The sequence below is a fragment of the Kryptolebias marmoratus genome, linkage group LG19 (assembly GCF_001649575.2).
Source record: "Kryptolebias marmoratus isolate JLee-2015 linkage group LG19, ASM164957v2, whole genome shotgun sequence".
Classification (NCBI taxonomy): domain Eukaryota; kingdom Metazoa; phylum Chordata; class Actinopteri; order Cyprinodontiformes; family Rivulidae; genus Kryptolebias; species Kryptolebias marmoratus.
The window spans coordinates 7,199,525-7,224,116 of record NC_051448.1 but is presented as its reverse complement, the minus strand read 5'-3'; the positions used below and the strand labels follow the sequence as shown (position 1 = coordinate 7,224,116).

Below are 24,592 nucleotides of genomic sequence, written 5' to 3'. Positions count from 1 at the left end.
CCCCCCCCCCCCCCCCCCAAACATTTAAAGACCAAACTCTTCTGTCTTCGGACTAGAGCAGCATTTACTGACACTGTAATGGAAACACACCGCAATGCTGGACTTTGTATATAACCAGGATTTTATAAAGAGGTGTTCAACTTATCGGCAATAAAGAGACCTAATTTTACATCGGTGTGCGTTTTATTTTGAAAGGTTTATCAAAAAGACCAGTCCTGAGGTAGCCTGTCGATGGTTTTCATCGATATAAACACTTTTCTTTTATACAATTACTCCAGCATAATGACGCTAAAGTGAAATTTGAGGCGACTTTTTGTAGCGGAAGCGTTTGCCTCGCAGGGAAAAGTTAAACGGGAGAAATTCTCCAGTTATTTGCATCTTTTCCTCTGCAGTAAGTGCAACAAAACGTCAAACAGGCACAGAGTAATTTACATGACATGGGTAAACCTCAGATATTACTGTGAGCTTCCTCTGTCGAAGAAAAAAATTCAACTGGGATCTATTTTTGTTTGCCACGTGTGTGTTTGTGAACAGATTTTAACGTACGTCTACAACTGAATAACCTTTGGAGTCGATCCAGTTCAAGATGAACGTTGTCAGTTGACACAAAAATGGCTACATGTCAGTCAGTTTTACAGATGTTAAGCTAAATGTTAAGGTGGTAGTAGCTGAGAGTCATCAGCAACACATACTTTGAAAATAACGTTACACACAAATCTCACATGGAATCACAAGACGTCACACTCAAAATAAAATATCTACAACTCCAATATTTGTCCCCACAAGATGGTTTCAGTTTGGCATAAAAGATGGCAGGATATACTTGTTCCTTTAAGGAAATGTAGGCATTTAATTTTCTTAGTTTCTTCCCCAATTATTGAGAAACGATTGATTTTTTTTTTTTTGTTATTTGTGTGGAGTTACTTTGTGGTTCTCACAAGTTTAAAAGATTTATTTTAGGGTGATAGGTTGGGGTTTTGTTTGTTTGATTCAGAACAGAGTAAAGGTTTGGCAGATGGTTGTCAGAGAAGCAGACCTGATGATGTTATATAACTAAGAAATGCTTTTAATTTTCCTTTTTTCCCCAGTACAGAGTGTTTAAGCATTCAGACTGAACACAAAGCACTGCATGACAGTAAACAGACAAATAAATAGTTTGTATAACATAAATCAAATTAAACACAACCTCCTCATAGCTGGGGTAAAATAAATACTTTCAACAGAGAATAAAGTGCAGATTCTTTGACATTTAAATAAAACAACAAACACTTTGTGGCACAGAGAGATTGTCCGGGATGCCACTCGACGGTTTTCTTTCTGAAGAAACCAGAGCGAGTGTTTCAGACGCTGCGTCCTCAGAAACAAGAAAGGTCTCTTTGTGCAGGAGGAAGCAGGTCTGCTTCGTCTCCCTCTGAAATAATCACTTCCTGGGATGGGCCGCCGGGGCCCCGGATCACATTTCTTTCCCGCTAATGTCATTTGCAGGGAGGCTCGTCTCCTCTGATTGGAGAACATCATGTTAAAGATGCTCTGAATGCAGCAGAGTGACCTTTGACCCCTGCAGCAACGCTTCACTTCATGTTGGTTTTTTATAAATCAGTAAATTCTACCCGAGCAGGAAGCGGTTCTGCACAAATCCATCTATGAAGCATTCGTAAACAGCAATGAGAAAAATATCCATCATCCTAATCCGTATGTCAGTTTATGCAGTTTAAAGAAACAAAAGCATTTTCCCCCTGACATATTTCACAGCTGAAATGCAAACAATGTGCGTGTTCATTTGTCTGTCTGTTAGCAAAATATCTCATGAATCACTGGGCGGATTTAAATGAGCCTCTCAGAAGGCAATCCTTGGATTCACGTCTACAACTGATTAACTTTTGCTGTCAACCTAATTCAATCAATCAAACTTAGCCAACGCAAAAATGGCTAAAATATCGTGGATTTCACAGATACTGAGCTAAAAACTGGCATGGTAGTAGCTAGTGGTCATCCCCAGCACATAATCTGAGGGCTGACCTTGCGCTCAGACATAATTTTATCTTTAAGATTTAAACAATGAGGCTGAAACTACATCATTTTTTAACATAAGATCTTAGTTTAAAACTCTGGCATGAAAGGCGGCGGGTGATATGCAGACTCTGTTATGCTAGGCCTTTAATTTTCTGTGCTTTAGCTTCTGCCAGGTAGAAATATTATACGTGATGTAGCATTTATTTATCCTCAACAGGATCACTGATGACGTCTTATTGGATCAACCACGGCTCACATAGAATAGATTGTTAAATATATATATATATATATATATATATATATATATATATATATATATATATATATATATGACATAAAAAATAAACAATTAGGGAGGCCAAATCGATGCTATATAGTGAAATCTTATAATCAATAGTTTCCTAAATGTTTTGCAGGAGTTAGCTGTGAATAGTATGGTAAGTAAAACAAGCTTATTGTTCTTAAATACAGAGCTTAGGAATGCTTCATAGGTGGGGTTAAAGTGAAGTGTTGCGTCAGAAAGTGAAAACGACACCTCTGCTGTCACCGGGGAGCATTCGGGCTTCTCCCAGGTAAAGTTCAGATCCACCGTACTGGTCCCAGTCCAGCCCTTCAGATGAGCTGTGCGCCTCCTTCCAGGTTCGGACACCTAAACGCAACAGAAACAGCTGCTTAAATACACACAAATGAACACACACACACACACGTCTCTCAGGTGAGGTGTTCAGGCAGAGATACGCTGGACCACAGTGGAAGTATCCACCCTCTGATGCAGCCGTCTGACCAGCGTTTGCATTAATGGGAAAGTGTTTGGCAGCTCTGATAAGGACAGAGTTTGAACCCGTTTTAACCTCTGCAAGATAAAAAAAAAACAGCACAACTCCTGTGGAAATGTTCAAAAGTGATGTTTATCTGACCTCTAGTGCTGAAACAAGATAACTGAGAGGTCCGGGCTGCTGGCATTTAATGAGTTTTATTCTCATTTCTGATCTGCCTATCTGTGCATCGAGCTGCTTCTTTTTCTGAAAAGTCCCGAGTCTGCTTCTCACATGTAGCACAACAAACCACACGATAAACCTCACCACGAAATACTTCTGCGTTTAATATCGACTGCACTGCTGAGGAGTTTGTTCAGTGTGAATTTAGAATAAAACCCAAAGATCATTCATTTATTTCCCAGTCGAGGAAATGAACTCAGCTGAAGACAACCATTACAAGATTTTGTGCAAACATAAAAACATTTGATTAAAGTCAAACAGAGACGTATTGATTCATCATATTCAGTAACACAGCAATAATTAAACTGACGACAGACATTTAAGACCAATTAGCTGCTCACCTTAAGAATAAAAAGACAAATTTCCATTTTGCTCCGCGGCGCCAAAATTGGTCTTCTCAGCCTGAACACAAAAACACAACAAGAACAAGATTAAAAAGATGAACTTTCTCACATAAACAGACAAATTTTATACCAAATGAATGAAAACTGAACACAAAATTGCAACTAAAATCTTGTAAAACTCAGCTCAAACATGAAATCAGACAAAAAGAACCGTGACAGCGTGAACAGCTGTTCCTGCTGAGGGTTTGTTAGAAATCACCTGGAAAATTAGACATTTACTGACCCTAATGTGTTTTAAAACCATCTGTATAAAAAGAAGTGAGTGAGTTTTTGACTGCAGAGGTTTTTACTGTAACAGGAAACAATCTGAACCAAAGCTCTGAGCTGTTTTAAATTCAGTTTCAATTCAAAACGAAACTGATCTTAGAGCACCGAATGATAAATAAATTAAGCTAGTTGTAGTTTATTCCAGTCCAATGATATTCCAAATCAATCCAACACAGTCATGGTCAGTGTATTAGTGAATATAAAAAGCCAGTTTTGTAAGAAGTTGTTTGATTCAATGAAGGTATCTGGAGTTGAGAAACAAAGATTTAGCCTATACTCTTGAGCGTTTGAGTTAGTTTAAAGACTAACAATCAGCAGATAATGTAATAATATTTTAGTTTTTAGCATCTTGGGCAGATTTCCATAAAGCACAAGTGGACTAACATCCCTGATTTGTTCCTGTTGTGATGAAGGACTAAAATTAACCAATAAAACGTTTGTCACAGACCTTGTGATTTTTCACAGGTTAAGTTATCGAGTGTACTGTAGTATTGCGTGAATGATTCATTTCTACCTGGTGTATTTCTGTGTTATAATCTTACATATGAAGGGTTTTACCTTCGGACACAGCGGGTACCAGTGGAAGCTCTCTAAGCCCTTGTCTTCGGACCTCCAGCCATCGAGCGGGATGAGAACTTCACCCAGAAACACTTTCCTCGTCAGGGTCCCTGAATGCCACACGGAAGCCTGCAGTCGCTTTCCAAACAGCAGGGGGCGCTCTATGTCGTACTGTCAAGAAAGCAGATGAAACGCTTTCATTCCAAGCAGAGGGCGAGGGCGGCTGACAGAAATGACACTTCGTCCCACTACCTTCAGAACTTCGTTGTAAACCGGGTCGGTGGTGTTTTTCTTCAGGGACGTCTTTAGTTTGACGCTCTTGTCCGGCAGCACGTAGAGTTTGACGTAACTAAAGAAGCGAAACACAGAACCGTGGCAGTTTAATGGAAAGCCAAAGAACGTTGGACGCACACTGCAGGACTGAGTCGTCCTTACGGGTGGCACTTTTTCTTCTTGCTGTCTCCGTAGGCCAGATTTCTGCAGGCGCCGACTGTGATCTCCAGGCAGGAGCTGTTGGTGTCGAAGGCCACGGCCAGCTCCAGCTCCCCGGCGACGAAGATGTTGTCGAAGACGCCACACTCTGTGCTGATGCTGCTGATGCTGCCCTGAGGGGAGAGAAACAGGATGCAGATTATGATTACGATCTATGATCTGGGGTTTTAACACAGGAGGAGAGTTGGGGAGGTTTAATCTCCAACCATCGGCTTCGACTCACCCTGTTTCCAGCAGAGTGCTCGGAGCTGAACGACGTTTCTTCGTCTGCTCCGGTGGACGAGCAGTCCTGGTCGCTGTCTCTGCTCCTCTTGAATAAGCTTGGAAAACTGTCCCCTTTAGAAAGCTGAGGACCAACAAGAGACCATTTGGTTTGACAGACAACGATGACATCAACATTTCGAAAAACCTCAAGACTAATCATTCAAAATTGTCTTTGCAGCAAGACCATTTTCTATCTTTTCCAGTTGCAGTTGGCTTACAGAGCTGGATTTGTTGATGTTGGTGTCAGACTGGCTCTTTTGGGTGCTAAATTGAAAGCAGGCCCTATTCTGGGGCCCGTCGACCGTCAGCGTGTCTCCTCGGACGTCAGTCTGTGAACTGGATATCTCTGCAGAGGCACAAAGATGGATATTCCAAATATTAGACGACCATAACCGAGAAAATGCTTTATTTGAATTTTGTTTTCTTAGAGAAGAGCAACAAGATTGCCCTGAAGGATGTGTGGTACACAAGCTTATCTTCACAATCATTCTGATGTTTCTGCTGATTCAGTTGTCGTGACAACATTGGGTTTATTTTGTTTTTTTTTTGCATTATCTCATCAGAAGCGTACTTCCTGTGTGGTTACTGCAGTGCGTCTATTCAGCTTACTGAGGCAGAATTCGGGGTATACTGACATAACATTCATCGGATGTCTCGTTTCGAATTTCAACCTGACAGTTTCTCTCAAAATCACTTTATTTGATCTCGGGAAAAGAGCGCATATCAACCATCTGAACTCACTTTTAATGTGAGTCTTGAAGCAGACCATTAGATCCTCCATAGATTTGGTGAAACTCTTTGAGTTTTTCAGCTCCTGCAGATCAAAACAAACACAATAAAATCAGTCTGTGCATTAATTATACACTTTTATGGCAATATATAATGCAAAAAATGCATCCTGATGTATAATTTTTACCCTAAATTTGCTTCTAAACTGACAGTCGGACAGGTGGGGCGGAGGAGTTGGAGGCACAACTGATATATGTCTGCAAGATTAAAGGAAAAGAGGAAAATAAACATGTGACAGCTGCCTACTGAATGAATCAGAGTTAAATAAACATATAAGGGTTAATCATACCTTTGTACACTGTAATATCCCAATAGTTTTTCTCCAGTTGTCTTATATTTGTCTGTAAAACACAATTATTACAAATAAAATGACCTTTCAGGCTCTTCTTCATTGTACTGTAAAATGAAAGTAATGAATAAATCAGGAACAATAAATCCATTTGAAGCAAACAAGTCTAAACAAGCAGAAGCAGTCGTTTTTTAATAACTCAGTGTTGTCACAGAATGATAAGTTACATAAACACGTAATCTGAGTGTAAACAAACCTGTAGTGACTGAAAACTTCTTAGCTTTTTCCTCTAAAAACCACTGTCCTGATCTGATCTTCATCTCCCTGTTGAGAGAAAATACACCGAGATTAGAGGACGGACAAGACGACGCAACGAGGCCCAGCAATAAAAACAAAAACAAAAACCAGTAAGTTTAAAAAAGCTGAACTATCCCTTTAATGATTTATTTGTGGATATTTTGTTCAGGCATTTTTGGGTCCAACGCACTGTCTTATTCTATCCTACTATTTTGTATCACGTTGTTTTGTGCTGTTTGGTTTCACTTTGAAAAACATTTAAATATTTTGCGTCATATCGTATTTTATCCAAATATATTGTTTTGTTTTGCATTATAGTTTTTCACATTGTATTGTATTGTATCCTAATGTATGGTATTGGTTTGTATCGTGTTGTTTTGCATCAGATTGGATCATGTATCATAATCTGGCTTTCTGATATTATTAGCTTATCAGTTTACCTTAATTCATGCACAAATATTAATTTTTTAACAAATTTCACAGATATTTTGAGCTGTAAAGATTTCAAACATATTTGTTTGCATTTACAATAGTTTTTGAAATTATTATATATGTTTACATAGTTTGAAGCCAGAGTTTTGTCATTCCTTGGAGCTTACTTTTTGGTTATTAATATAATGACTTTACATGATCAATATTATCTGTAGTTTAAACTTGCAGAAACTTAGTTTCATTTTGGTGTTTGGAAGGACTGGAAGCTGGCAACATGCAACCAAAGGCATAAAGTCTAGAAAAGTCTGATTGAAATTAAGTTAATTAAGCTAAAAAACAATTTTTGATTCTAACAGAACAGAGGATGAAGCCGTTTCACCCATCAGCTAATATTAGAGTTAAAATGTTGCCTCAGAAGCAGGAGTGTTAAAATTTCCTTGATTTCTCGTCTCCTTTCTCCTCATCTCCTCATCTCCTCTGCTTGGATCCCAAAGGACTAAGATGTGAGAAGAGGAGGCAAGGAAATTAAAATCTAAATTTGTTGCAGTTTAATTTGATTTTCTAACCTGTAAACCTTCCTGTTGGGCTCCTACTCTGATAAACTGGGTCACAGCAGACGCTGTTTGGTTGTAAAGAGGTGAACAGAGTCAAGGAGAAGCTTTTTTTCCCCCCACAGCAGCCATACAGTGCTGTGATTGGCTGCACATCTGTACCTGTAAGCGTGGCACAAGGTGCACTTCCAGTCCGCCGCTCCCACCCTGCACCTGCTGCAGATGCGGTGGCTGCAGCCACGGCACACTGCGCCCGGGTTCCACAGCTTCCCCAGGGACCTCTGGCAGCGGGCGCAGGTCCGCTCGCCGTACTGCCGGGCGTAATTCTTCGCGCCTTTCCTCCTCAGCTCCTGCAGCTCGCACTTCATCCTCCTGGAGATGGGAGGAAGAAGAGCAGGGGCCTTTAAGCATCACGGCCAAATTTCAGTTTTACAAAGCAACCATTTCCCTCTCCCTCTTCAGCAACAAGACTGGTTTTAAAGTGTAAACTAAATTACAAACTCTTTATCATAGTTGATTTATTAGGAATTTTAAAAAGATCCAGAGAATTTTGTTCTGCCTGCTTACACTGACGCTCAAACTGTCGAAATGAATCATTACATCCTGTTTGAAGAAGGTTTATGTTGATTAAAGTCTTAGTTTTATTTAAACTGCTGCTTCCTGACAGATCGGCCTGATCTCAGCAGTAATCTGGTGTGAAATGTCTCACCTGATCCGGTCCTCTTCGACTGTCCTCAGGTGTTTGTCTCTCCTTAGGACCTCCAGGACCTTTTCTCTCTCCAGGGCTTGAAGAAAACTTAAATCCATCTTCAAAGTGGCTGCTTCTTCTCTGTCTGTTCTGCCTTCTGCTCCTCTGTTTTCTTTTTGTTCTGTCTCCTCGTCGTCCTCCTCCTTATTGGACCCGCCCTCAGACCTCCTCCTTTTTTTTTTGTTTGTTTGTCCTCTGAAGCTGAAAGATCTAATAAAGGCAGATTGGAAAGGTCACTCTACGCGCCTCTGTTGAGCCTCTAGCTTTGTCAGAGTCAGATATGATCTGTTTTTAACACTTTGACAGCTTTAATGCGCGGCTTATCTGAACTCGAGTGGAAACACCCCACCTCTGATATCATCACATCCAAAGCCCTCCTCCTGATCACGCAAGTAGCTTCACAGTAATTTCAAACCCTCAATCAGATGAGCTATTTTGGCTTCCTTTTTACGCTGCAGACTTCCTCTTAGTGGTCTTAAGTGTTTGCATCACATGTCAGCTCTTTCTAACAGAATTGGGCCTGCTTCCTGCTGAACCATCAGCTGCAGGACGTGAATAAAACCTAAAAGTGCAGCAGCTGAATTATTGATGACTGATGTCTGCCTGTGACCTAGTTTCTTTTTCTCTGCTCCTTTCTTTGCAAATCACATTCAGATGTTTTTATCTTGAAAAATGTGGGTTTGTGGACGGTGTTGACCTGAAGGAGGCTAAAACAGGGGGAGCAAACAGACGACAAACCAAGGATGATCCACTAAATATAAATGAAACTATGTGAAAGGTAAGACATGTATATCACCCACTTCCTTTCATGTCAGCATCTTGTGTTCAGAAATAACTGCGCACGATTGTTTTTGGTCAAATCGCAAGTGATGTAGCAAGATCTCACACGATCTGTTATCACTCAGAGTATGTGTTCTCAGCAACACAGCAACACTTCTTCTTCAAAAAAAAATCCAAACTTCTCCCTAAACCTCTTTATAAACACAGACCGACGGTTATGGCCATCATCCGTCTTTGCAGAATCAGGAGAGAGATTCACACGCTTCGACTGAGACCTGTTAGGATAAGATGGAGGCCAAAATACCACATCAAATTTTAACTAAATATCTGTAAAACCTTAGATTGTTCAGCTGTGACGGCCATCTTAAGTCTAACAGTTTATCAGGTTGTAGATATTCATCCAGTGATTGCTTTGTAAAAGTTTCATTAAATTCTTTCATGTGGCTCCTGACATATTTTGCTAACAGACGGACACGTGAGCACACACAGACACAGGCGGCCAATAATTAAACCCAAACTGACACAAGTTGAGCCCAAAAGAAACTACGTATGAGAACGGATACAAACAGCAGCTGATCTCAGGCCTGGAGGGTGAGCAGTAGATAACAGGATACTATTATCAGAAGCTACTGTCAGATCTATAAAACTCACTCAGGGCAGAGCGGCTTCATATGATGACAGCTCAGAAGATTTGAGTTTACAGATAAAGAGCAGCTGATGTCACCCAGCCTGACAGCCGGAAACCATCTACGTATGGGGTTAACCTCGGACTGAACACAGTTGACTAGAAACTTCTTCACCGTCCCGTTTCCCCTAAAGCTCTTTCATGTAACGTCCTACTTTTTGTGAGTAAATTCACAAGGCCCAGGTTGAATGTGTAGTTCTGGCTGCGTTTGATTAAATCGAAGTTCTTTTCTTTCATAAAAAGCCTCGAAAATCCCCCCATTTCTTGTCTGACCAACAAAACTCTGATATATCACAACCATACAATCAGCTTGTGGCCGTTAAAGTCTGACAGTCTCTGGTCTGTTCAGATTTGCATGATGTAATCACGATATTAACTCAGAATAAACATTTTCAGCTTCCCCTTTTTCATCCCCTTTCACTACTTCCCATCATGCCGCGTTTGTTACGCCTGAGAGGGAAATTTAAGGATTTATTCATCGCTTTCCTTTCAGTTTACAGGTTTTATCTGACGCCACATCGATCACCTGACTCTACTGTAATTATAATTCGTTAATGTAAGACGATGTTCAAGTCTTAATCACTCTGATTTCTCCACAGATTCTGACTTCCATTAAAGTCTCTTTAATCAAAGCCAGAATCTCTGGTCTTGTCTGTTACAAAACCGGGTCAGATTTTTGCAAAAACTCCTCAATGTTTGTCTCCAGAATAAAGTATGGTCCCCCTTTTTGTGATGTTTCATTACAGGGTTACCTGCCCTGAGTGCTGAAGGGGGAAAACCCACATTCTTTCAATTTTATTTCAACTTTCGACACCCAAAAAAGTATCAAAGCTAGACATAAAAGCACAGCACAAGGTAACAAGTCACTATGAAACAGCCCAGTTCTGTAGTTACTCTGTCTTTACCTAAAAACTACCTCACCTCCATAGATACCCTGTATTTACTCTGTATGTACCTTTTAAATACTCTGTAATTGCCCTTTATGATACCCCATAAGTACCATTTAAGTACCTGTAATTACCCTGTACACACAAAAACATAATTGTCTGTTTTTGTTAAAGGTTTTTAAGCTTGTCAACAAATGCCTTTCCTCCAACCTGAGCTTAAAGAGCCATCTACAACAGGTAAGATGTTAATTGTTCATAGCCTCTCCACAGAATCCTTCAAAAGATCTGAACCATCCCTTTAAAAGGCCGAGCTGCTTCTTCACGGTTCCCCATTCATCTCAATCATTTCAAAACAAGCGCCATCCCAGGCGGGGAGCATTGAAAGCTGTTGATAAGCCTGCTGTCGGCCTGTGTTTGCAGATAAGAGCCTGAGCTGATGACTAACCAGAGCTGCCAGGAAGCCTGCAGAAAACAATCAGCGTCTGCTGCAATTAGGCCTCATGGATCTGTGGGGGACACACAGCTGATCGATGTGAAGATCAGCGAGGAAAGGCGCAGAATGAGAGGTTAAAATGAGTGAATGCGCCTGCAGGCTTCTGTGTGAGATATTGACTCATTTCATGAACGCCCCCCTGCATTAAAGGACTTTAATGATTCAGGTTGTCCGTGGTTTAGTGGTGGCTGAGTTCACATCCGAGAAGTGAGCGGGGACCACGTCGCCCCAGTCATATCAATGACAGTAAAAGATACCTGACTGATTGCAGAAGAATCTAAATATGGTAACCTAGAGTCATGAGAACAACCAGACCAGATTCTCTCACATGCTCTGCCACCGCAGAACTTCCTGGAAGAGGTGAGCGAGCGCCTGCAAAGCTGCGGTCGACATGCACGCACAGCCCAACAGAAACATTTATTAACAACCCACTGTCTCTTTACTTAAAACCTTAAAACTGAACTAAGAGACGCGCTCCTCCAAATTCAAACAACATAAATCCTCCAAATATTTGTTCACAGGAAATTATCTACTTCTGAAAAACCATGCTGTGGCTCAAAAGGTTTAACAGCTTTTCTTTCAGTTTAAACTAAACCAGCAGCACTTTGGGCAAGTTTTTGTCCAAGAGTTACATTGAAGAACAGATTTGTTAGGGAATTATCAATAAACTGACAAAAACAGAGGATTATAAACATTTAGTTTGTTGTTAAAATATATATTAAATTGCTTTTATTTTGTAGAATATTTCCTGTAAAGTCAAAGACACATTAGGTTAAAAAAAACATCCACTTGCAGCATGCACAAAACAAGAAGAAATCCCCTTTATGTTGACAGAACTTGGTGGAGTTGCAGCAACATTTGCGCAAGAATCTTGAGTAAATGTTTAGAAACGCATCAGATCTGAGAGACATTCGCCTCTGACAATATCGAAAAGCAACAGGAGGTTATGTCTGTGCCATCAGATCTAAGTGACAGCAGAGCAGTGAGATGCAAGATCTTACCTTTGGTGTTTCTGCACGGACCAGTTTTGAGGAAGCGGCAGATTTTATACACTGAAGGAAACGTTCAGAGCTCTGCTTCCTTCCTTCACATTTTGATGCAATCTGGCGGTGGTTCTGTGGGACGGCTTTATCTCAACTCGGCCTCGTTTGAAAAGTTCCCCTGAGAAAGTGTGAAGTAAGCGCCTGCCGCATCGCTAACCCATGCTACTGTATAAGGGTGAAAACATATAAGACAAGTTTTATATGAAACTGGATTTGAATGCACCTGCAGCTCTGACAACACTGATGAAGGTCAAACATAAAGAACAGCTGGAGAAAGTCAAAGACTAAACAGAGTGTTTCCATCCTATAATAACACACATTTGCAGCTCCAGTTCTGGACAGATTACTGGACACAAACAACCAACAGGACCCGAGAGGTGCATCACTCTTCAGCCGATCATCTCCTGTATGTCAAAGTTTCAGCAAACAGGTTGGTGCTAAAAACAGCTTCATGTGTCAAACTGTGTTATTGTTGTTAGCTTTCAAAAGACTCAACTAAAGAAAAATGAACAAACATGTCTGTGACGGAAACACAATGCAGTTTAAAATATGTTATATATATATTAAGCTAAGTTGTCCGTTTTGTGTTGATAACACTGGTTCATCCCATGAGTTTTGGAGCCTTTTTATGCCTGAATGTTTCAAAGGTCAGAGTTTTATAAGAGGTGTAACAAACAGAAGACTATAGTCCTGAAATTAGACAGAAAAATGGATGAAAATGTAGCAAAACTTGGAGAACTGTTGATAAAAAGCACTTTAAGATTACAGAAAGATCACAAAAACAGTCAGGGTCCTTCGAAAGTATAAAGAGACAAGGAATGGCTCAAGACTTTCGCACAGGACACTACATGTGTAAAAAACACGGAAAAGTCAAGAAAGTTATGGTCTCAATTTTGAATAAATGTTTATAATTTTAAAACAAAATGACAAAAAAGTTGTTGGGATTAGATCCTTATTGATATTTCGCCAAATTTTATTTTTACTTTTACTTCATTTTCACTAATTTATTTCATTTTCTTTTTAGGGCTTCTAATGTTAACACACTTAAAATCATCTCCCCTCAAGCTTTTCTTTTACAGTCACAGCTACAAGCTTTTGTTATTCATTCAGTGAATAAATTCAGTGGCACGAACCGACTGAAAACCCTCCAGCTTCTCGTCTCCTGTCTGATTCAGAGCAGGAGTTTGACGTAGTTTTCTTTTTTTTTAAGTATGAGTTGCTGCAGAAACATGACCGTGAACAAAAAGGGAGACGGGAGAATATTTAAAAACACAAAAACTATTACGTTTATGTCAAAAGCTCTGCGTGATTTTTATACACTGGTACTTTAAAAGAAAAACAAAACTGACTTGAATTTTTCTTTTTTTTTTTTTCCCAGTGTTGTCTTGAACATCCATCCACGCAAACAAACACACACAGTACTCACACACAAACTAAAAGCTGAAGTATCATTTAAAAATACTACTGGAATTGGTGAAAACGAACATAAAAAACAAACAAAAAAACAAAACAGTATTTGGCAGGTACAAAACTTGGACAGACATTTTTCCAAATTACTTCAACAAACATGAATTGTTTCCACCTCTTTGGATCCGATCAGAGATCCTGAAATTTCCATCGGATTAATTTTCCATCAATAAATATGTTCCCTTTTTTATTTATTTATTTTTAAATCATCCACTTAAGTTAAAGGCAATAACTGGAAGTCTTTCATGAAATTGGATCAAAATCTTTGATTTAAAAACACGATCAGGAATCAATTACTTTAAATAGATGTAAAAAAAATAAAATAAACTTACTGCGCATCCAAAAACAGGCAACAAAACATGGGTCAGGTTGTTCTGTGGTTATAAAAATCTTTGTTACTGAGTTGTGTATCAAAATAAAAGGCATCTGCCTGCAGACCAGGATGGCTTTTTTGGGATTTAAAGTTTTATACGATAATGTCTTTGATAGAAAAATCCCCTAAAGTCCACATGTGCAAAATAACACGTGTGACAAGCGTGTTAGTTTAACTTGGGCTTTTTGTACGGGTAATCGGTGTGTAGAAATGTCTTGAGCTGTAGCGTCTCCTCCACTGATATCCTGCTGTGGTAGAAGCTGAGCCCCGTTAGGAGCTCGATGTCTCGGACCCGGGAGGCGTGAAAACTCATCCACTCGTCTACGAATGCCAAGTCCCCCTCCTCCTTCAGCACCTCCTGCAGAGAGGAAAGTCAGGGAGTGAGCGGGCGGTGCGTTTACGGTCTGAACGGAGGTGGAGTGAGGCACGCAGAGGCGTGTGTTACTCACAATGCAAACCTCGGTGTAGTCGGGCCTGTGGGGCAGGATGTAGGAGATGGCCTGAAGTGGACCCTCGCAGTCAGAAGGACCGAAGGTCCAGTTTCTGCAGCTGGTCATGATCAAAAAGAAATGTGTTGGGACAGGAGCTGCGTTCCTGGAGAGAAGGGAGTTTACAGATCATTTTTTTGTCTGGTGGTTTGTGCTATATTTTGCTAACAGTTAATACTAAAGTTTTAAACAAAGATCTGAAAGTTGGGAATCACTCCCAGCTACTACCACACCAAATATTAGCTCAATAATTGTAAAATTAACAGAGTTATAGCATTTTTTGTGTTTTATAAGGTCAGGATATCTTCTAGAACAGGGTCTCCAATCCTGGTCCTGGAGGGCCTCTATCCTGCATGTTTTCCTTGTTTCCCTGCTCCAGCACACCTGATTCAGAGGTTAAATCACCTCTTCTTGTTCTGCAGCAGCCTGTTAATCACCCTTTGATTTAAATCAGGTGTGTTGGAGCAGAGAAACAAGTAAAACATGCAGGATGGTGGCCCTCGAGGACCAGGATTGGACACCTCTCATCAGGTAATTATTTATAAAAGACATTCTGAAATGATTCACGCCAAACTTTCACGAAACCAGTCGAATGTTTAACAATTAAATGATGAACGAATCAACAAAAGCGATCACTGGAGCCAACCTACCCTGAAACTTTGGTGAGCGGATCGACGTTTCCATCAAAATCATTATCAAAAATCGGCCCACTGACGATGTTGATGCCATTCAGCCACTGGGAAAATTTTAAAAGAATTACACTGTGGAGATGGTCCCAGACCTCTGAGAAAATACAAACAAGAGATTTTAGTTGTGCATCGAAATGTTCCAACTAACAAGACAAATGTGGTTACAAAAAGATTTGAGAGTTAAAAACAAAGAGCTTCTTCTCCCTCCTGTAATAAAAGTGATGAGCCACTAGAGGGCAGCATAGACCAGATTTACTCGTACTAGCCAGTCTTTCAGAGTGTAAACACTACTGTATTTTACAGTTGATCTGAATGAAATTACATTTATAGCATGTGTTATGGCTGAAATCAAAACAAAATCCTGAATTTAGGTTGTTTTTTTGGAATCAGCTCAGTCTGAGAGGAGCTTTAGATCCCGACTGTCCTGCAGCAGGACGGCAGGAGTGCAGACTCTGGAAATGTTCTGCTGGTGAAAACCTTTAATTGTGCTTTACAGGAGAAGTGAAATTAGAGCAGTGGTGTATAGTTACAGAAAAAAAAAAAAAAATCAGCTTTAAGAGCAACGGAGGCTTAGATGAACTGCAGCAGCAACTGTCCTGAATCCTGAGCCGAGAGAGAGAACAAAGCAGGACACCAAGCCAAGGTCCAAGGAATTCCCCAAATTTACAAGCTGGTTAATAACAGTCTTTGATCTGCCAAAATCAACCTGAACTCTCGAGGCCTTCTTTAACAAAAAGGGGCACAGAAACAGGGAGAACAGAGTCACAAGCCGGGACTCAAACCTGAGTCGGCTGTGACGAGGCCTCCCTGCAGGGTTCAACAAGTTGAGCTGCTTGGCACCCTCCCCTCAAAGCTTTTAGTCATGAATCATTGCATTTCACTTTTGCGTGTCTGAGTTCACCTGGGAACACAAAAACCAACAAACGGCTGCAAGCTACTCACTTGTGAACGCAGGGAACATCGGCACCATGTTGGTGGCGATAAGGGAGTCTGTTATTGGACCGCTGGCATTCAGGTCTGGAGAGAAACAATGCGTGGGGTCATTTAAACGCATCTCAAAACACAGATTTTACGCTGAAAATGCAAACAATGTCAAAAGAAATACGAAACGATTTACAAAATGAGTGTAAAATGCAACCTGATGGAGCTAAACTTAGTGCTGTTTAAAACTTAGCGACTTTTTGTTCAGTTTTGGTTCTGAATCTCTTTATTATTCATTTAATTCATTCTTAAAAATTAAGTCTTTTTAATCTATCCAGCAGGTTCAAACATGTTATTATTGCATCATTTTCTGACATTAAATCTAAAAATCTGCATATAATAAAAAGCTGAAACGATGAATTGTTTCATGCAACACTTCAGTGATTCTGAGGATTGCTGATTTATTTCTTAAACAGACGACCTGCTTTTATTTTAACTGCACAAAATCAACATCTGGCCTCAACGTGTGCCGCAGGACGAGGACGATGACGGGTTTATTTTATTTTCTTTGCTCACTCTTTCACAGATGCTGAGGTTAATAACTTTCATCTTTCACTTCTTTTTCTGAAGCCACCTGGAGCTGAAATGTTATCCAGCAGAGTTTCAAAATTTCACAGTTTTGCAAGGTTTCGTTCCCAGGAAGTGGAAGGCCCTTCTGTGTTGCAGCCCTAAAAAAGGAGGGAGGGAGGGAGGGGGGGGGTTCCTTTTCACAAGAATGTGATTCATAGATTTGACACCTGGGTGGGAACGACAAGCTGCTGCCCCCGCCAATAACGCACACATATACAGTTACACACACTCACAGGGGGGGTGCAGAAGGCCGAAGGTCAGATCGGGGTCGTCTCTGTAGCGGGAACACAGCTGGCTGGCTGAAGATGGGATACGAACGTCAGCACGAACACACTCATATGGACCTGAGCCTCTGAATCTGGACTGAGAGAGTGGATCAGTCAGCGTTGGACCAGGACTCCGAGCATTATGTAAGACTTCTTGGCTCCGTTGTGTTTGTGCATTGGCCAGTAAAGGACACAGCAGAGCTCATAATTTACTCATTATCACAGGAAAAAAAGGTCTCTTGAAGTCATGGGAAAAGGAACAAGCAGTTGCTCAGGTCCAAGGTTTTATGTTTCAGGACCTAAAAATGATCTGGTCTTCCCTGGGTTCTAAAACTAACATCAACTGTACAAAAAAAACTTTTAAACTGAAGATACTGAAGGCAGATTTGGACCATTTTCTACAGCTCTAGAAATGACAGAAACCAAACTGAGAAGGTTTCAGGACGGGTTTGAGACGCCCCACGACGGCTCTGATTGGTTTGAGAAAGAAAAAAAAAAAAAAAGATTTGTTGCACACATGTTTTGAACATGTACAAAACTCAAGCAATGGACCCATGGGCCACTGCAACTAAGATCCCCTGCAAAGGTTTTGAGACATTTTGGAGCTCAGTGAGAAACTACCTAAAGTACTCCAGAGTCAGATGTGAGTACATTTTTTAAAAATAAAGTTTTATTAGAACTGACAATCCAGCTGAAAACCTAATACTTAAAATAACATTTGTTAGGCGTGGAATGAGTATTGTGACTCACAATGAAACCGTCACAAATCAACGTTTGAGCCAAAATGATCAGGGAGAGAGTACACTGCAGGGTATATTTTGTTTGTACAGTATTTGGACACCACATCCACTTGCTCAATCATTCAGACAGAATAATGTTGGAGTGTAAATTCTTTTGGGAATACATTGCTTTAGCCGAAGCTGTGATTTACACGAAGGCTTAACCACATCGTTAGAAAGACAAGACTCCTTTGAGCCCAGATCAGCAGCGAAGATGAGTACCAGCTGCTCAGAGAAGGGATTCAGACGCTGAACAACATCCTCCAATGTGCTGCCAAACCGTAACCGCGGAACAAATACAGCCGGGACAACCTCGGCTGATCAACTAAATTTAGACATGACAGAAAGCTCCAAGCTGTGGACTCACCAGAGGTGGAATGGTGTATGACACCCAGAGCGGCACGAGGCGGTCTTTGCTGTAGCCGCTGAGGTAATCGTGGTGAAACAGCAGACAGAAGTCGGCGTTCAGCTGGACAACTTGAGGCGCTCCGAAAGGATGGTGGAGGCGATTTACAGTTCCTTTGTCTTGAGAGGAGAACGTTTACATTGTTGCCCAAAAATATCTAAAAATAAATCACGTTTAATCTTAAAATAAAGAAAACAACACTCACCAGAATTGACTGCTAGAAGTTTTGTGTTCATTTCTGCTTCCTGAAAACAAACAAACAAAAAAAATCAGACATCTTTTTTTCAATGATTACTTGGATTGCTAGATAAAAGAACTCAGGAATAAAGATTTTAAACATAAAATCTAAAAACATTTAAAGTTTAATATTGTATGCCTTGGATTTAAAAAAAAAGTGAAATTAAAAAATTACGTGATAAACTGAATGCTTAATGACGGCTGAAATTTGAAACTGACTTGTTAAAGCTAAAAGCAGAACAGCTAAAAGCTAAAAGAAGCACAAGAAGACAAAACTAAATCAGGTAAGCTGGAGGGGATTTCTAAGAGAACAATGCTTTTGAAGGATTTGAAGAGATCTCAATGTATTTTCATGGGGAAAATATTTGTAAATAAAGTTAAATATTCTGAAAAAGTCACAGCACCCGTCTCCTGAATGAGCTGAACGTTTTGATACGAGTGGCTTAAAAAGCACAAAGCACGCAGAAGTATTTAAAATCCTCTGGATCCCACAAAAAACCCCACAAAACAACCGATTTATCTGGACCAGAAGAGAGGACTAATGTGACGACCAGAGGAGTGGGGCAGAAACAAACCATCGCAAAGGTTTGAGACGAGCAGTTGCACTGCAGGCCATAAGTTGGGACGGGGTCAGAGGTCACACAGACGGAGTCGTGGGAGAGCGGCGCCGGGTTCACGGGTCGGTAGACCGGCTTCTTCAGGAGGTGGTTCAGACTGCCGTGGGTCCCGTTGTTCGGAGAAGGACGAATACCAAGAAGGTCTGGTGAACAAAGAGGGAAAACACCACAGGGTGATCTACAAGATCATCATCAGGTTATTCTAAATCAAGAGAATTTCATTTTTATATTCAGAGCTAACAACAACTGATCGTTCAACACTAATCAGGTCAAAGAAAAATGTTTAAATGAATCTTTTTTTAAAGAAAAACTGAAGAAATGCTGTGTCTCATTTATACTTTGCACTTTTGAGCACTGGGCAAGGCAGGCAATTTACTGCATCATTACCAGAAATTTGCAAGATAATTTTCAGCAAGCTGAGAACAGATCATTCTGTTCAAATTATGATTAAAAACAACAACAACAACAACAAAATCAGTTCAAAAGCTCGAACTTTTAGAAGACCAGGCTTTCAAAAGTCAGAAACATGAGCATGTTTCTGAGCTGGGACAGAATGCAGGCGGTCAAAAACATTAAAACATTATTGGAAAGTGCACAATTTTAACGTTTCGGAAAGATCGTCTTCCTGAAAATGGTGTCCTGCTAGTCACGACAAGGAAATGCAAAATATGTTTTGTCTGGTTTTCATGCAGAGATCTTTGAGACACAAACACCACATCTGATATAAATCAGACAAATTAACAGGTTGCACATTGAACAGTAGCCAGTGTAGTTCTGCTTAAATATGATCAAATTCAACCACCAGCATCAGAGAGAAAAAAGGACTGTAATCGAGGATGAAGGAACTCACCACACATCAGGTTATACAGTTCAATGTTTTCAAACGGGGCCACAACTGTGTTCGTCTTAAATGCTGGACCATAGCCGATAAAAATTGCCTGAAAGAGGAAAAAAAAGCAGTTTTATTCATTTCTTTCCAGATGTTTGTTTGAACACCAAACTATAGTCTCTAAACATCATCGTTCACCAGTTCATGAGCCGGAAACCTTCATTTAAAGCATCAGCAAACGATGTCAAACATTTAACATCGAATATAGGTGATGTAGAAATATTTGAAATGAACTAAAGCAGGAAACTGATCTCAGCCATGAGAAAGTTTATTTTTATTTGAAGACGGATGAATCTGTGGCATTTAAAGACGCTTTCAGACTGTCTACTTCAAACACGCTTTGACAGCTGTTATTTTTCTTTTAACCCTCCTGAAGTCCTCGTAACTGAGGAAAGGAAGACACGCCGCTGTAACTTTGAGTCCGTTTGACCTGAAGGCCACGGGAGGGTTAAACACGAGTCTGCAGCTCTGAGTCTGACGTCAAACCCCTGCATAAACTGTCTGCAAACATACACAGACACGTGGTGAAAACGAGGATTAAGGTGACATTAAATCCAAAGCTCAGTGTGCGTAGGTGAAGGAAAAAAACCTCTAACAGGTATAATTACTGGTTTTCAGTCTGATTTCAGAGCCATTGAGGTTTTGTGCTTTGAAACTGCATTTTCAGTGTTTTTCCTCATACTTTCTTCCAATTAACCTTGTATTTGTAGTTAGATTTATGCAATAGAAGCCAAAGGTAAAACAGCTGATTAGAGACTCCCGTTTTAAAGCAAATTAAACGAACTTTCTGTTTGTCTTAAACACCGTCACCCCGCCTCCCTCTGACCTGCATGTTGGTGAAGAGGTTATCTGAGCCGTGGAATCCACCGCTGCGATATTTCATTTCCTGCTCGTTCCTGAGGACACCAAACAAAACAGAAAAGGGACCGAAGCATTGAAATCAAATGTAAACAAGATTGTAAAACATAACCCCATAAACCCAGAAAGTTATGTTTTAAGGAAAGTTTATCATGTGTGTCATGTTGATACATTTATTTATCCGGCATGAAGGAATTTCCCACAGTTACACAGTTGGATTTGTATTTCCCCTCCTCAACATGTTTAACTCATTACACACAATTAAAATCATAAATAACCTCTGTAAATGTAGCACATTGTTCCTATTAGTGAAGTGAAGTGAAATTTATTTATATAGCACTTTTCTGCAACAAGGCGACCCAAAGTGCTTCACAACACAGAAACAACAATCAGGTACAGAATCAAATACAGATAAAAACATCAATCATGTATAATCTAAATGAAATATAAGATAATCTAAATAAAATCATGAAACTAAACACATCTAAACATGAACTAAACAACAATTAGGAATCTAACAATCTCTAACATATGAGCTAGGATAAACAAAACTAAACTAAATGTACAGGAAGGCTAAATAAGCTAACATAAACTGAAACATGATAATGCTAAACTAAAGGTACAACATGTCTAAAAAATAGTACCAAAGGGCCGCTAAACAGCCAACATTACACCTACAGGGAGTCCTATTTTAAGCAGACTCCTTTTCTTTGACCAGACAACTCTGCTGTTGGAACAAAATGTGTTTTAGTTCAGCAAGATGCCCTCAGTTGTCCTCACACACACCACATCTCAGTTTCCATCATTACTCAACAGCTAGTCCATTTAAAACGGCACCATGACGTCACTTTAAGCTTTAAGTGCTCTGTTGAAGTCATTTAACAGAGCTGTTCGTAACAAATCAATATAAACACAAATCATTTTTCTTACCAATGCAATCATGAAAGTAACATTACCCAACTGTTACGGTACAAAATAAGACATTAATGCATCAGATGTTTATTTTAAAACCTACAGGTGCAATCATCTAGCAAATTATGATAATCTTTGGATCATGGAGTCAGCACCAAATGATAAATAGTTAGCAAAATATCACTCAATTCAAAGGTTTTACACACCAAAGCAAAATGTGTTTTTTTAAAAATAAAAACCCAGTCAAAACGCTCCCATCTCCTGCTTCCATGCACGTTAGGAGAATAAGCTGCAAATCAAATAAATTGATTAACTGATCAAGTACAAATGGGAGCGCCGCTGTAAAAGATAAATCTTTAGTTGATTTGAGGCACTCAGACGTCTGCTAACATAATGGATGAAACCCATCCGCAACGGAAAGCTGAAATAAAACCCTACAGACATCCGTGATGATATATATATATATAAAACATTAAAATTCATGGTGAACAATCAGAAAAACACTGAGGCTTGTTGCGGAGTGGTTGCCATGGAAACGGCTTTTCTTCTCCTCAAGAGGAACATTCATGCTTTGGTTTTAGAAAGAATGAATGTTCACTTTTAGAACAGCGTCTTTACAACAGATGGGACCAAAATGGAAACGTGTGGGCATGAATGCACCAAAACACAAAACAAAACCCAAAGTGCAAAGCAGCAATGCTAATTGTCAAGCACGGTGGTGGAGGGGTGATGATTTGGGTTGCCTTTGCAAACCTCACTTTGCAGCGATTGAGTCACCAGAGACATTCTCTGGATACCAAAGGACACAAGAGTCAGAAAGTCGGTACAACAGAATGTGTGAGAAAGAAAAGAATCAAGATGGTTCAACAGCTTCAACTCAAAACCTTAATTAGACTGAAATGCTGTGAGAGAACCTGATGGAATGTTAACTAATTTTAGTCATTCTTGACCCAGAACAGTCCGGTGAGCTGATGGAGAATCATTCAAACTGAGATTATTAATAAGTTACTTACATCGCCGCCTGCCAGCCCGACGCCATGTACAGGTGACCTCTCTCTATGCGCTTGTGGTTAGCGAAGTGCATCCTTTTCGGGAGGTTTTCTTTGAGGTACGGCCTCATCCGCCGCTCATCTGTCCTGCACTTCAGAACGCACACAGGCGAGGAGCGTAAGCACAGAGCCGAGGGAGGATGGGATTGTTTGCCACGAAGTCACGCGAGCGGAAAATCTTTCATTCTTCCTATCAACACAAAAGTCGCATTTGGAATAGTTCACATACCGACAGGTTCTTCACCAGGCCTTCATAGTCGACTGAGAACAGAAAAAAAAAAGAAGCAAGGTCAACCTCGCCGGGTTTGAACAAACTCGCTCTCAGCGAGGTTTCATAAAAAGCCAGGATGGAACGGAGGTTTGTGCAGACAAGAACTCACAGGAGAAGTATTCTTCTGGGAGGCGCTTCGGTCGGATGCGAGCAGCCGGGCCTTGGATGATGGTGAAGTCAGATGTGTGCTCTTGGTAATTTGACACAAACTCGGCCTGTGTAGCTATCACCTCCTCCATCCCTGTCGAAAAGACAAAAAGGACAAAATGGAGGGTCGCGTCAACTGTGAGCAAGAAAAGTCTTGGAGAAACCGGTTTCAGCAGGAAGAGAACGGATCGCTCTAAAAAGCACACGTTTAATTCATCAGTCCTTATCATCAGTGGTTCATGAGATATTTTGCTAACAGACAGACACCTCCAGTGGTTAATGGCAAAGTTTTATAAACACACGTTGCTCAATCAGTTAGAGCTCGTAGTATAAGTAGTGGATGACTCTCAGCTGCTACGACACCACATTTTAGCTCAAAATCCATAAAAATTATTGAATTACAGAATTTTTGGTGTTTGATAAAATTGCTTAGCTGTGTTGGCCATCTTGAATTGAGTTGACTGAGTTAATAAGTAGCAAACTTTTTGAGATTTTCATTAAACTCTGTCCAGGTTCATGAGATATTTTGCTAACGCTACAGTTCAATAAATCCACACAGGCAAAGACTCTAAAAGCATTATTGCCGTTTTTCTTTTAGTGACAGGCAGTAATGAAATTTTCTTCTCATTGTTCGTGTTTCGTACCATTTTGATGTAGTTTAACTTAAATCTAACTAAAAACAAACAGTTTATTTAAATCCATTTCTCCAAACTGATGTCCTTCAAAGAGCTATCAACAACAAGATAGATGTTAATTGTTCGTAACCTTTCTGTAGAACCCCTCCTCAAAAGATATGAACTATTGCTTAAAGATTTGCATTCTTACATTTCCAGACGGCCATCTGCTGACAGCGTTCTGGGTGTGAAGCCCTCCCAGCTGCTTCCTGACAAACAGACTAATCACCACCGCAGTGCGTTAGGACGTATATCTTCTATAGGAAGTGATGTTTTCGTTGATCTCTGCTGGGCATCGCCCTGGCCACACACACTCCAGAACGCCGATCTTTGATATAATTACAAGGCCAAACATATGGGCCCCAGATACCATAAGAAACTTCGCTTTGGAAACCATCTTCCATTTTGGAGAAGTGTGTTTTTTTCAAATTTTGACTCCCACATCGTTTTTCATTACAGCCCCTGGCCTGTAGTTTTCCCTGCATCAGGTGCAGTAAATCAACCAAACCAAACATTTGAAGCCCACAAAGAGCTGCTTCACATATTATATGTTATATAAAGATGCCATACATAGAGTGCTGTGAAACCGCTGGGATTTAAATAAGATGCACTAAGCTGCTTTGGAAACAAATGAACCCCTACCCCTCGCGAACGCAAAAATTTGTCCACGTGAAAAACAATCTCACCGTGGTCAGATACGATCATTACGTTGACGCACTGGTGCAGGTTTCTTGTTTTGAGGCCGCTCATGATCATCCCCAGAATCCAGTCGACTTCCTCCAAGGCTGAAACCACCTGAGGGAGCAAAAACAGGCTGAAATTGTTTCTGTGAAAAACAACATTTATAGGTATAAACACAGAGATAACATTACTCCTGTAATCTGAGTCCTTTTTTTTTTTTTTCCTTTTTACTATCAATGAAGGAAAGG

The 24,592-nt window shown here is 40.3% G+C and overlaps 2 protein-coding genes and 1 long non-coding RNA gene across 4 annotated transcripts in view; 1 reads left to right on the top strand and 2 right to left on the bottom strand.

The window, feature by feature from the left end:
* Positions 1-63: 63 nt before the first annotated feature.
* On the bottom strand, positions 64-10,926 carry sytl3 (synaptotagmin-like 3). The gene is made up of 13 exons (XM_017411804.3): positions 8,064-10,926; positions 7,517-7,726; positions 6,331-6,398; positions 6,075-6,126; positions 5,913-5,982; positions 5,738-5,810; positions 5,215-5,342; positions 4,956-5,078; positions 4,676-4,845; positions 4,493-4,589; positions 4,241-4,411; positions 3,353-3,413; positions 64-2,662 (listed from the first exon to the last, which is right to left on the bottom strand). The coding sequence occupies exons 1-12, from the start codon at positions 8,159-8,161 to the stop codon at positions 3,354-3,356; spliced, it is 1,320 nt and encodes a 439-aa protein (XP_017267293.1). The 5' UTR covers positions 8,162-10,926; the 3' UTR covers positions 64-2,662; position 3,353.
* On the top strand, positions 8,745-11,084 carry LOC119618003. The gene is made up of 4 exons (XR_005234533.1): positions 8,745-8,880; positions 10,314-10,422; positions 10,629-10,691; positions 10,875-11,084. It is a non-coding gene; the product is annotated as an uncharacterized LOC119618003 (long non-coding RNA).
* A 2,232-nt stretch (positions 11,085-13,316) lies between these two features.
* enpp1 (ectonucleotide pyrophosphatase/phosphodiesterase 1) overlaps positions 13,317-24,592 on the bottom strand; it is a 29,522-nt gene continuing 18,246 nt past the window's right edge. For both annotated transcript variants that reach the window (XM_017412058.3, XM_037981656.1), the window contains 14 exons: positions 24,350-24,458; positions 22,952-23,083; positions 22,801-22,832; positions 22,536-22,663; positions 20,579-20,648; positions 19,714-19,801; positions 18,822-19,006; positions 18,215-18,254; positions 17,971-18,128; positions 16,792-16,921; positions 15,950-16,024; positions 14,969-15,101; positions 14,280-14,424; positions 13,317-14,188 (listed from right to left, as the gene is read on the bottom strand). In XM_017412058.3, the coding sequence (XP_017267547.1) occupies positions 13,997-14,188; positions 14,280-14,424; positions 14,969-15,101; positions 15,950-16,024; positions 16,792-16,921; positions 17,971-18,128; positions 18,215-18,254; positions 18,822-19,006; positions 19,714-19,801; positions 20,579-20,648; positions 22,536-22,663; positions 22,801-22,832; positions 22,952-23,083; positions 24,350-24,458 (1,617 nt within the window). In that variant the 3' untranslated portion in view covers positions 13,317-13,996. The remainder of the gene's footprint in view (positions 14,189-14,279; positions 14,425-14,968; positions 15,102-15,949; positions 16,025-16,791; positions 16,922-17,970; positions 18,129-18,214; positions 18,255-18,821; positions 19,007-19,713; positions 19,802-20,578; positions 20,649-22,535; positions 22,664-22,800; positions 22,833-22,951; positions 23,084-24,349; positions 24,459-24,592) is intronic.